Raw genomic sequence first — 12,556 nt, 5'->3', positions numbered from 1 at the left:
GCAGTTTCCAGCCAGCTAGATATGGTAAATGGAAATTAACACTGCAAACCCCACTCTACGTATTTAAGATGACATTAATATAGCCTATTTTGGAGTGCCATTTTGTTATTTATTTTAGCTTCTTAAAAATATTCATAAGGAGGATTTGGTGTTTAATGGGTGTAAAGTTTCAGTTTTACAAGATGAAAAAGTTCAAGAGATTAGTTGCACAACAATGTGAATATACTTAACACTAGTGAACTGTACAGTTAAAAATTATTAAGATAAATTTTGTTATGTGTATTTTGCTACAATTAAAATTTTTTGAAAAGGATCAATAATCAAAAAAAAATTCATAAGGGCTTTTGTAAGTTTACTTCACATATTGGCCATCTACTACTTTTCTACTGTGTTTCTACAGAACATAATTAATATTACTAGGCAACCAGAAGAATTACAATTTCTTAAATGTGATGCTTGTTTAGGCCAGAGATTGTAAACATTTAAGACAAGTTCCAAATGTCTGATCCCTCTTCTTCAGGTATGTCTTAAGTTCTAGAGTTGAAGAGAGATGGGTTTGAAGAAAAGAAAGAGTAAAGAAGAGGACTGGGGTGGGGAGGAATTAAATGAATTAGTGTTTAACCAGTTCTTTCAATAGTACTTGGCACATAGCATTATATGCACTTGCTCAGTAAAAATATGCTGTAATAGGAATCAGCCCATCATTCAAAAATAACAAATCACTTAAGTAACTGTTTAGGTTAATCTTCTTTTAAGTCCTAATATTCTACATGATTAAGCAAAGAAAACACTCTTTATAATGAATTAGTTTTAAATGGGGATAGGTAGGAAGGGGAAATTAATGATTGGGAGCAATTTGGGACTGTGGAGCTCTTAGAGAGAGGATGGACAGGCTGAACAAGATGCCGATAAGGAGACGGAAAGGCCCAAAGAGTGAGCACAGTGAGAAAAGAAGGGTCAGGATGTCCCTGAAGGACAAAGGAGGTGAAGTTAATTTCTCCTACTTTTTACTTTCCTGGAGGTTCTTACTGTTGGGTCCAACTGGTTTCCATGGAAACACATCCCTGCCCCCAGGCCCTATGCTGTGATATCTGAATTAGGATGCCAATGTTATATTCTTTAGTCTTACGTTACTTAAAAAAAAATTTATTGAGGTGAAATTCACATAACAAAATCCACCATGTTAAAGTGAACAATTCAGTGGCATCTTGTACATTCACGATATTGTACAACCACCACCTCTGTCTAGTTCCAAAACATTTCCATCACTCCAAACTAAAACCCTATACCATTTACATGACTTTTTAATGTATGTTTTATTTTTAATGTAGAAAATCCTTCTATAATTTATTGCAATCAACTGTTAATCTTACTTACTCCCAAATAAGTATTTTCTATTTTTTTGTTTCACCTCTGCTCCTTTAATTAAGAATTACATTTTGATTCCATTTTGTATGTGCCCCAGTCATTCCAACTTGGCTCTCCATAAAGCAAAAATAAATTTCTATCTTCGTCCACATTTTAGTTTTGGGATATTTAATGCAGTAACTTAATTTTAGTTAAAGTCTAAAATATTTTATGATTTGTATATTTGTGTATGTGTGTTCCACGCAATTGATTCCATTTTTTGTGTCTTGTCTCTCTGATGTCAACAAATCGTGAATTAATTCCTTCTTTGCAGTACTTCTGTTCTGTATCACTTCCCATATCAGTGCCAAAAGCAGAATGAGGGTGAAATGAGGGTGGCTGTGCCAGGCTTATAAATTATGTGAGCAGCCTTGGACAGAGAGTATCCAACCCTGAGAGCTATAAGTCAGAGCTTGATAGCATGCTTTTCCTCACAGAAATAATTTATGATAATTCTTCAGAACTAGGTGGTAGTATCCGTTCTCTTTTTGTGTTATGTAAGATTTTGATGATTTTTGCCTTGAGCACAGGGGATAAAATCAGAAGATAGTCAGCAGTACAGAATCCTAGAAAAATTCAAATTCACAATGATTTTATCCATGTGATTCCTACAAGTGACTATTTTGCTACATGCAAAAATAGTCATTGCTAATGCTTTTTCTAAACAAAGAATTATCTTTTCTCAATCCAAAGGAAACATACTTTTGGCAATGAAATAATCATATTAATAGAAAAAGTTGGTGTATTTTTCTGTTTTAATATGCCTTGTTTTGAGAAAATATGATTTATGTCTATATTATATTCTTTGCTGTCTAAACAGAGGTAACATTTTAGTTCAAATTTGAATGATTTTTACGTAAATTTATGATGTTTAAAGCGTGGATTTCTATCACGTCAAGGCAAGCTTACAGCTACAACTCAGAGAAGTTCCTCATGGGTGAAAATAATAATGACCATTTATGGAGCACATACAAAGCACCATGTGCACCCAAGTATGTAAATACATTATCTCATTTAAGCTTTACAACAACTTTGTGAGATGAGTATTGTTATTTTTTTTTCATTTTACAGATGTGAATATAATTTTCAAAAAAAGTTAAGTAATTTACCCAATATCACACACCTCGTGTATGGCAGAGGTCTGGCTCCAAAGCCTGTGCTTTCAACCACTATATTATCGCATAATCATCCTGAGCACTAGATACAGAATCATGCTGGCCATGGGTGATGAGTGTCAGCTGAAAAGAGAAAGCAGAATCCGTGGTAGTTAGCTTCTAAGTTCACTTGGTTCTTTATCCTCAGAGTTGACCCCATGAGTCCAGTAGATCTACTGTTCCACACAGTTCTGGAGGTCAAGGTGTTGGCACCTTAGGATCTGGGCACTGGCTATTCCCTTGATTGGAACACTCCCAAAGAACCTAAATGGCGAATTCTAAATTTGAATTCTAGGGAATTCTAATTCCCTCTTTTAAGTCTTGGTTAAATGTTACCTTCTAAATGAGATGAACTGTGACTGTTTTGTAAAATGGCACTCCATCCCACAGCACTCCCGACCCTCCTATACTGTGCCTACTCTCGTTCCATAGTGCTCATCGCCTCCCAGCGTTCTATATAATTCACTTCACGATGTTCCTCGTGTGCGTGACTCCCTTTGCAAACTGTAAGATCCGAAAGGGCAAGGATCTTTGTTTTGCTCACTGATACGGCTCTAGAACAATGCTGAACACACAGTCGGTACTCAATATATTTTGGACGAATTGGATAGACTATTTTTCCACATTTTACATAGTCAATGAGAGTTAGGCTGGAGTGGAGTCACTGCACTTAGGAAAACCATTGGTGACATTTTGAAATATAATTTCTCCAGAGATTTTCCATAGAGCAATGAGTACAGAAATCAGGAAGAATTTACCAAAAGGGGCGTGTGTGTGTATCTAGTTAAATACATGAAACAATGTGATTATTTGAATATAAATTTATTCTGAAGACCTAGGAGTGTGAGCTAAATATGAGTGTGGGTGTGTGTTTAATTGTTGGAAACTCAACAAAATACGGGAAGGAAACCTATCTAAAACTCAAGACTCCGGAAGGTCACCACCCATTCTCCTTAATCAACAGAACAGAACCGTGTTTCCTCAGACAAGTCCCTCAGCACGCGTTTGTCTTTGGAGCATAATTGTAAACACCACTATAAAATGATGCCTCTTTGAATCTAAAACCTGCTTTAAAAACTTTAGACATCCTTGAAAACAACTTTTGTTTGTTTGTTTTTTTCCTTGCCTTTCTTTTTTCTGTCTTACTTTCTGTTTTCCATTACCTTTTATTCTATTTCTATATTTCCAGCAATATGTGTGCAACTAAAAAGAAAATTAGAAACTACATATAACAAAAAGAAAAATCATAATTCTATCACACAGAAAGCATCACTGGGTTAATATTTTCATATTCAAAAAGAGTACATATTCATATACTCTTTTTGTCTACATCTGTGTGTATATTTTTAATAAAACCTAGGATAATATTATAGGTGTTGCTGTCTGATCTACCATACCATGTAATATCCTGAATTCTTTTTAAAAATAACATTAAATCTGCTTAACATCAAAATAAGAGGTATGGAAAGGATTTTAACATAATTTGTCTTCTAGTCGAAGATACTGTGCTTTTTAGGTCAAACTATATGCATTGCGGGGGAAGAATAGTCTCAGAAATATGAAGTTGACACTCGAGAGCCTGGCTGAAACATACTTTAAAAATACTTCGAACTGGGGGTTTCCTTTTGGCAACATGAAGCAGCTGGCAGACAGACACTGGATTTTTCCCTCCTAAGTCATCTTGTTTGGACAGTTACAAGAGGGGTTCCTTCAGAGGTTCCAGGAATTCTTTAATGACATAACAGCAGTAAATTTCCTGTAATAAAGCAACCTTAGTGAGCTCCAGTGAGGCAGTTAAACTTGATGCCAAGGTTAAATCTTTTAATAATTTATCTGGATAGAGTTAAGGGGTAGGAATCAATGATGTATTTGAAGACCATATTGGGTTTGTATTAACGTATTCATAGGGAGGGTTAGCAAAGAAGGGATCTAAGTGAGAATGTAGCATGTTGAGGGAATGTTTGTGGGTTCCACAGCACGACGGCCAGGGCTGGTCTAAGTGCCTTTCTTAGGCACTAGGTGTGAAGCACTCTCTGCTCACCTCCATCTTATCACTCATCAGGTTGGACTGAAATTACATTATCTTATTTGCCTCTTCTACCAGACTATGAACTCCTTGAACACTGAGACTGGGAAGAATAAGATAAATAATTAATCATTGCTGCCATTTGTAAAGTACTTACTATGTCCAGGCGTGTGTGCTTTGCATATATTATTGTATTTGAAGGCTCACAACAAATCTGTGAGATACTATCTTCTTTTACAGATGGTAACTGAGGCTTAAGAACTAGGGAAATTAGCACAGTGTCACACAATTATTATGTGGAAGAGTTATAATGCTTTTAATTCATCTTTGGTTTAAGCCAACATGGTAATTTATGAACGAATGCATGAATGGCAATATAAAGAAACAACTTAATGATGTTTAAAAATTTGTTAAGTAAAATATAAATTTATAAGGACAATTAGAAAACAAGTATTTTTGTCACTGTTCCTAGAGGTTATTTTAGCCTGTAAATATCCAAAGAAGACCATTTCCTCCAGATTAGAGTGGAAGAAACTGGGGCGGAGTGTCTCCTTTGTCTACTATCAACAGGCTCTTCAAGGTAAGAAGCTATAGACTTGACGAGGTGAGAGCAAGAGAACACAAGTACAGCCTGGATCCTTTAACTTACAAATGAGAACAGCACAGGGCTGATTACTGAAAATGTGTTTCTGTAAGCGTGAGATGAAACCAACAGTGACTGAGACCTAGAACACAAGAACCACAGAAACAGAAGACAGAGAATGGAAGTAGGTGAACTCTGTTGAGGCCCTGGACCCTTCATTTCTCAGCTCAGTCTTAAAGGATGTAAAATGTAATTGTTTTTGCTGTCCCAGTAAAATTAAACTCTTGAGAGAAAGGAAGAAAAGATGGTGCGGGGTTGGGATGGAGGGTCAGTTCTCAGTTATAATAATTTCACCCTGTTTCCATATCTCCATCGGGAAAGCTGGGCCGTCACTGAGAAGCCTAGGGAGTTAAGACTTATGGGACAGAAAATATGACTACCTTTATCCAGAGCTTTTTTATTTTATTTTTTATTTGTTATACATTTCTCTCTACTCCCTACTCTTGCTGTTGAATAGGTAATGAGCTTTTAATGTAAAGTGTTGATAATGATGGATGAAAGGCTATGATGTCTGGGATTTGCTTTAAAATAATCCAGTGGTTAGAGGTACAGATGATGTAAGATGGGCCATACATTGATTACTGTTATAGCTGGGTGGTGGGTACATTGAGGTTCATTTACTCTACTCTCTAATTTGTGTATGCTTGAAATTTTACATTATAAACATTTTAAAAGTTGGAAATATAATTTAAGAAGTATAATAAACATTTTTTAAATGCTATGTATTGTTTTAATTTTAAAGAATTAAACAAGTGAACAAATATTTAAAGTTAATAGAAAATGTAAAATATCCCTCTGCACAGCTGTCTTTACTTGAATTTTCTACAATTGCCATTCTGGCACCTGAACGTTATGCAAAACACTATTTTAATTCCATGAACATTACTAGCAAAAACTAAGCAAAAGAATGTTTTTAAGACCCCCTTCATCTTTTCTTTTGTGGTGGGATCATTTGGGCCACTTACATGTAACATGTAAAGTTACTGTTCTAGCTAATTAACCTAGGTTTTCCAGTATCTTTTTTTTTTTTTTTGTGAGGAGGACCAGCCCTGAGCTAACATCCGATGCCAATCCTCCCCTTTTTTCTTGAGGAAGAGTGGCCCTGAGCTAACATCCATGCCCATCTTCCTCTACTTCATATGGGATGCCGCCACAGCATGGCTTACCAAGCGGTGCGTCAGTGTGCGCCCCGGATCCGAACCTGCAAACCCCTGGCCACCAAAGCGGAGCGTGCGCACTTAACCGCTTGCGCCACCGGGCCGGCCCTCCAGTATCTTTTGAAGATGGGAATTTTCTTTTTTTTTTTTGTGAGGAAGCTTGGCTATGAGCTAATGTCCATTGTCAATGTTCCTCTTTTTGCTGAGGAAGATTGGCCCTGAGCTAACATCTGTGCTCTCTTCCTCCATTTTGTACATGGGATGCTTCCAGAGAATGGCTTGATGCGTGGTGCATCAGTCCACGCCCACGATCTGCCTTTGAACCCCAGGCTGCCAAAGCATAGCATGCGAACTTAACCGCTATGCCAGCGACGGGCCCAAAGATGGGAATATTTTTATAAGCATACTAGAGAGGGAGTGATGCAAGAACGATGGTTGAATTCTTTAAAATAAAATATGAGAATATGGAACTGAATGTTCTTTTGTGAACAGTATGTTCTAAAAAAACAAAAGAAAGAAAGAAATTTGAAATAGTAGCACCCAAGTACAATTTTTAAGTTTTTAAATTGAGTTTATTAATAGGAAAATAAATCCATTGGTTACTAAATGAAGTGACTTGAGGAAGGTAGTATATGGAAAGTTATTTGCATTATGATTAACATCATTATCTTCTTTTTCTAAAAGGTGATTTTAAACATCGAGCTGAGATGATAGATTTCAGTATACGGATCAAAAATGTTACAAGAAATGATGCCGGGAAATATCGTTGTGAAGTTAGTGCCCCATCCGAGCAAGGCCAAAACCTGGAAGAGGATACGGTCACTCTAGAAGTACTAGGTGATGTGTTTGTATCCATGTGATGACTGTTCCCCACTGTCATCCCCATCACCCAGCCCTGGGGCAGTGAGGCAACTCAGGGCCGCAGTTACAGAGACCACCAGCACCACCTTTCCTGCAAGGTCTCGGCTATTTCTCCCCTTCATCTCATACGCTGATGACATTTTACTATTACTAATTCATTATGATGAAATCTCTTTTCATTTAAGGTTGAGGCAAATCTTGACAGTCCTACACTATACATAGGAGCATTTTCCCCAAGAGTTTATTTTTCAATAGCTTTCAGTATATGTATTATTTCTCCTGCCAAATAAAATAGTATCACATGAGATGATAGAAAAGCAATAAAACAAAAGAGTAGGCCAGGGGAAATATTAGAAGTTATTCAGTAAAGAAAGGAAATTAGCATTTATTGTGCAGCTAGTATGTGTTAGGCTCTTTCACATATCTAATTTTACTTAATCTTCACTGACAACTTGATTTTTTCCAGATGAGGAAATAGAAGCTAAATGATTTTCCCAAGGCTACAGAGCCGGGAAGTGTCTGGACCAGGATTTGGATCCTGATGGGGTTAACTCAAAAACCAATATATTTAGTTACTGTAAGAATCACTGATAGGGCCGGCCCCGTGGCTTGGTGGTTAAGTGCACACGCTCCGATGCTGTTGGCCAGGGTTCGGATCCCGGGTGTGCACCGACGCACCGCTTCTCCGGCCGTGCTGAGGCCGCGTCCCACATACAGCAACTAGAAGGATGTGCAACTATGACGTACAACTATCTACTGGGGCTTTGGGGGAAAAATAAATAAATAAAAATTATTAAAAAAAAAAAAAGAATCACTGATAGATGTTAACAGCTCATGATGACAATGAGTGGAGGAACATGATCTTTGCTTCTCCATAGATGTTAAACTACCAAGCAAAGAGAATAAAGTAACTCCTCTTCATCTTTCTATATAGTCCAGGCTCTTCCTAAAATACTAGTGATGCACTAAAATAGAAGAAATTTAATTCAGAAAATATTGCAGGAGATTCACCTGTTGTATTATTCTTCTTTTGCTACATAACAAATGATCACAAACTTAGCAGCTTAAAACACCACCCATTTATTAGCTTACAGTTCTGTAGATCAGAAGTCCAGTCTGACATGGCTGGGTTCTCCACCTGGGGTATCACAAGGCTGAAACCAAGGTATCAGCTGGGCAGAGTGCTTGTCTGGAGGCTCTGGGGAAAATCGGCTGCCAAGTTGTTCGAAGATTTCAGTTCCTTGTGATAGAACTGGGGTCCTCATTCAATGCTGGCTATGAGCTGGGGGCCACATTTCAACTCTTAGAGCCACCACATTCCTTGCCGCGTGGCACCCCCGCCATCTACAGTCCAATGAAAGTATGTCGAATCCTTGTGCTTTGAATCTCTGACTTTCCCTTCTGTGACCAACCAGAGAAAACTGCTTTTAAAGGGGTCATGTGATTAGGTCAGACTCATCTACATAATCTATCTTAAAGACACTGGATTTGGGACCTTAATTACATCTCCAAAATCCCTTCAGAGTAGTACCTACATTAATGTTTGATTGAATAACTGAGAGAAAGTGTGTATACACCAGGACTGGGGAACTTGGGAGACCATCTTGGAATTCTGCCTACAACTTGGAATTCTGGGTTTTCCTGAATTTAAGTCACCTAGTAATGTCTGATTTACTTTACAAATTCCTGGGATCAGAATAACCCTAACTCAGGTATTTTCTAACTTGGCCAGTTCTAGGCAGAGTGGGATTTTAGTTTGAATACCAGGCCTGAAAAATATATTCAGATTTGACTTCTTTTGAATATAGTTGGTAATGAAGCATTAAAACCATTGGTGAGGAAAAAGTAGACTGTTTATCTAAAAAATAATAGCTGTTGTAGAAGCTAACGTAATGCTTGCAACAAAGCTCTGAACTCTCAGTGAGTGGCTGAACATGATAGAAAATTCTTTCTTATATAGTGAATTCTAAATAGTTGGGGCAGAGATAGTGGTGGAACAATATTGCTTTACTTCACAAAATCATTAGAAATCCAACCTAATGTAAGTTTGGCATCTTCAATACATGGCTTTCTGAGGTCACCATGGGTGTTGACACCTACTTGGTAGTAGGAAGGGGCAAAGGGTGTGAATGAATGAGAATCATGCAGGAGGCTTTTACGGGTCAGGCCTGGAAATGGCATATGTCACTTTTCCCCACTTTTCATTGACTAGAACTTATGCATATGACCCCATCTGGCTACAAGGGGGCTGGCAAATGTGGTCTAGAAGTGTGCTCCTGAAGAAAGGAAATAGGTCTCCTGAACAAGCAGCCAATCTCTCTCACAGGTGTCCGATAAGTCCATCTTTACCTGGCTGTTAAAATCCTTGTTTAACGTACAAATAACCAATCCCATTTGATTTCCATCCTTCAGTGGCTCCAGCAGTTCCATCGTGTGAAGTACCCAATTCTGCTCTGAGTGGAACCGTGGTAGAGCTACGATGTCAAGATAAAGAAGGGAATCCAGCTCCTGAATACGCATGGTTTAAGAATGGCATCCGTTTGCTAGGGAATCCAAAAGTTGGCTCCCAAAGCACCAACAGCTCATACACAATGAATACAAAATCTGGAACTCTGGTAAGGTCATTTCAAGCACTGGCATAATGACTGTCCTGCATTTGGAGGAAAAAAACTTATTAGAACTAAAATGATGGAGAAGAGAGGACTGATACCATTGCTTGTTAAGTGGAGAGAAAAGGGGGCAACAAGAAAGATGGCGGCACATGCACAGAGAAGTGATGGAAAGGGCTGCTTTAGGAGCTGGGAAGACAATGCAGAGAACCAGGGGCCTGAGCACACAAAGGTTTGCACAGTGACTTGAAGCAGACCAAGTTTGATACATGATGATGATCAGGCAGTTCACTACGGCTGCCTTCCTGGCCTGGAAAGGTGCTAAGTGGAGTCTCATATTTATAATATGAGGGGGTTAGAGGTGGGAGAAATAGGTGAACTGTTTTTTTTTCTTATTTTGTTTTGTTTAAATAAGTTGAAATTTAAAAAAAACTCCAAACCTTCATATTTACAATATCAGGGAAATGCACAAAAGCTCACTTGCGAATGCCCTGACCCCAGTGCCAGCCACGTCAGAATAGTCATTGTCACCAGCCTGTGACAGGATATCTGTGTCATTAAACTCTTCCACGACTAGATCATCAACAATTAGCTCTGTGACTTGCGTATCTGTTACTTTAGATTTAGTCCAGATCTTCTGATTGTTTTCCCCTTAAAATAGCCTGATTGAAAAGCCTTTCTGGGAATACTGAAGGGAACCTATCAATAAGCTCTTTAAAGTTAATGATATTTAAAAATAAAAGTATTTTTACTTTTTCATCTGTGACTTTTCAGGGTAGAGGTAGGAGTATAAAGGAAGATCATTAAGCTTTTTTTTTTCGACCAGAGTACTACAAGATGTCAGTTTAAAAATATCTGATTTCCGGGGCCAGCCCCATGGCCTAGTGGTTAAGTTTGGCGTGCTCCGCTTTGGCGGCCTGGGTTCGGCTCCTGGGCGCAGACTTACACCACTCGTCGGCAGCCATGCTGTGGCAGCAACCCACATACCAAATAGAGGAAGACTGGCACAGATGTTAGCTCAGGGCAAATCTTCCTCAGCAAAAACAACAACAAAATAAAATAAAAAAATATCTGATTTCCAATAATGCAGAATCACTACCATAGCTATTATCAAAAAATCTTAAAGGCTTGGTAATAATAATAATTTTTAGAAATTTTAAAAGGAGGGTATAATGTTTCTTTTCATTCCTTCAATCTACAAGCGCACAATAACATTTAAAAACTAGATCCTCTGGTAAATAATATAGCATATGGATAGGTGTGGCTGCTCCTTGAGGAAGGCCACGCTCTGGCCCCTTCAGCGTCAGCAGGCTCAGTCAGCAGGCCCAAGTGATTTTACACTGAGAAATTGGGCAGAAAACCTGCTGTCACACTTGGCTATATTTACTTTTCGAATTTATCTTTTCTTAAAAAAAGGTGATAAAAGCCCCAAGGCAAGTCTGAAATGATGGAGACTCACTTTCCTCAGTTAGCCTCAACTCTTGAAATATCTTTTGATGTCAAAGGGATGCACCAGGGCAGAACTAGGAGGGGTTATTTTCTGAGAAATGAGCAACAGACAAAGACCCCAGTGTATAGATGACAATGACTTCCTTTTAATTACCGGTTATAACATGCCAAAAGATCATTTTTGGTTTTAGTCTAACTTATTGTTTACACATACCTTGGCCTTGAGTTCATGGGGAATATTTTTAAAGTAGTCTGGCTCTGGGGACAGTGAGAGATGATTCCATAAAGTGAAAAATACACACGGAAAAGCTTTCTATCCCACGATGAAGTATACAGAAACAGGGGGTATGTAGGTAGTGAGTAATGAAAAGTGAGGGAAGAAAAGGAGCTAATAGGTCGAAATCCTGGCTGTTTTCAGGATCAGATATAACCTGAGGATCTGTCACAGTGAGGAGGTGCTCCTTAGAGGTTCATGGCTCTCATGGATGCTGTTGGCAGGGACCACTGTGGTACTGGGGATGTGACAGGCGACTACTGAAAGAATGATTCTGAGCAACCCCTCCCCCTCTGTACTGGTCCTTGCAGGATCCTTTAACGTGTCCATGACCATTGCATTCCCTCCCTCCCTCCCTCCTAACTCACTTCCTTCATTAGTTCGTTTGTTCGTTCGTTTCTTCCTTCCATCCTCCATCCTTCCTTCCCTCCTTCCTTCCTTCTATCCATCCTCCTTCCTTCCTTCTTCTCTCCACAAATTCTCCAAGGGGATAAAACTACTATTAACAATTGTGAAGCCTATTATATCAAAGTCTTACCTTTCAGTTGCTTTCGCAGGGAGTGGAAGGAGCAAGGGTTAGACTTTATCTTTTCAGAATTTTCAAATATTTTGTAACTGATAGAATTTATAATTCTATAAACTACATTGAGTGAGATTTTCCTAGGCCCTAAGCTACTTCCTGGTAGTAACTCTGGCTTTTTAGAGGAAGTGTTAGTTTTTGGCTGCCGCGGTGAACTCGCTGTGACTTAGAAAACTGCATTAGCCCTTTTAGGCCAAGGAGGCCTTCATTTACAAGTGGCGTCTCCTAGGAATTAGAAATACCTAGAATACTTAATACTAAATGCCCATGGCCTGCCTGACTGTACTACTTTCTCAGTATGACACAAAAAAAGACACTTCTCCATATATATTTAAGTTTTTCTCTGTCAAATTAAATAGGAGGCGTAGCTACGCACTCCTCGAAGGTGTGGCAGAT

General features: G+C 38.5%; 1 protein-coding gene across 1 annotated transcript in view; it reads left to right on the top strand.

The window, feature by feature from the left end:
• JAM2 (junctional adhesion molecule 2) overlaps nucleotides 1-12,556 on the top strand; it is a 61,883-nt gene that overhangs the window by 37,000 nt on the left and 12,327 nt on the right. The window contains exons 3-5 of the mRNA XM_087418187.1: nucleotides 5,060-5,167; nucleotides 7,072-7,224; nucleotides 9,661-9,863. Of these exons, the coding sequence (XP_087274313.1) occupies nucleotides 5,060-5,167; nucleotides 7,072-7,224; nucleotides 9,661-9,863 (464 nt within the window). The remainder of the gene's footprint in view (nucleotides 1-5,059; nucleotides 5,168-7,071; nucleotides 7,225-9,660; nucleotides 9,864-12,556) is intronic.

Source organism: Ceratotherium simum, chromosome 27 (assembly GCF_057802395.1).
Source record: "Ceratotherium simum simum isolate JZ-2026a chromosome 27, ASM5780239v1, whole genome shotgun sequence".
NCBI lineage: Eukaryota > Metazoa > Chordata > Mammalia > Perissodactyla > Rhinocerotidae > Ceratotherium > Ceratotherium simum.
The sequence above is the reverse complement of the archived record's forward strand: the minus strand, read 5'-3'. Positions and strand labels throughout refer to the sequence as shown.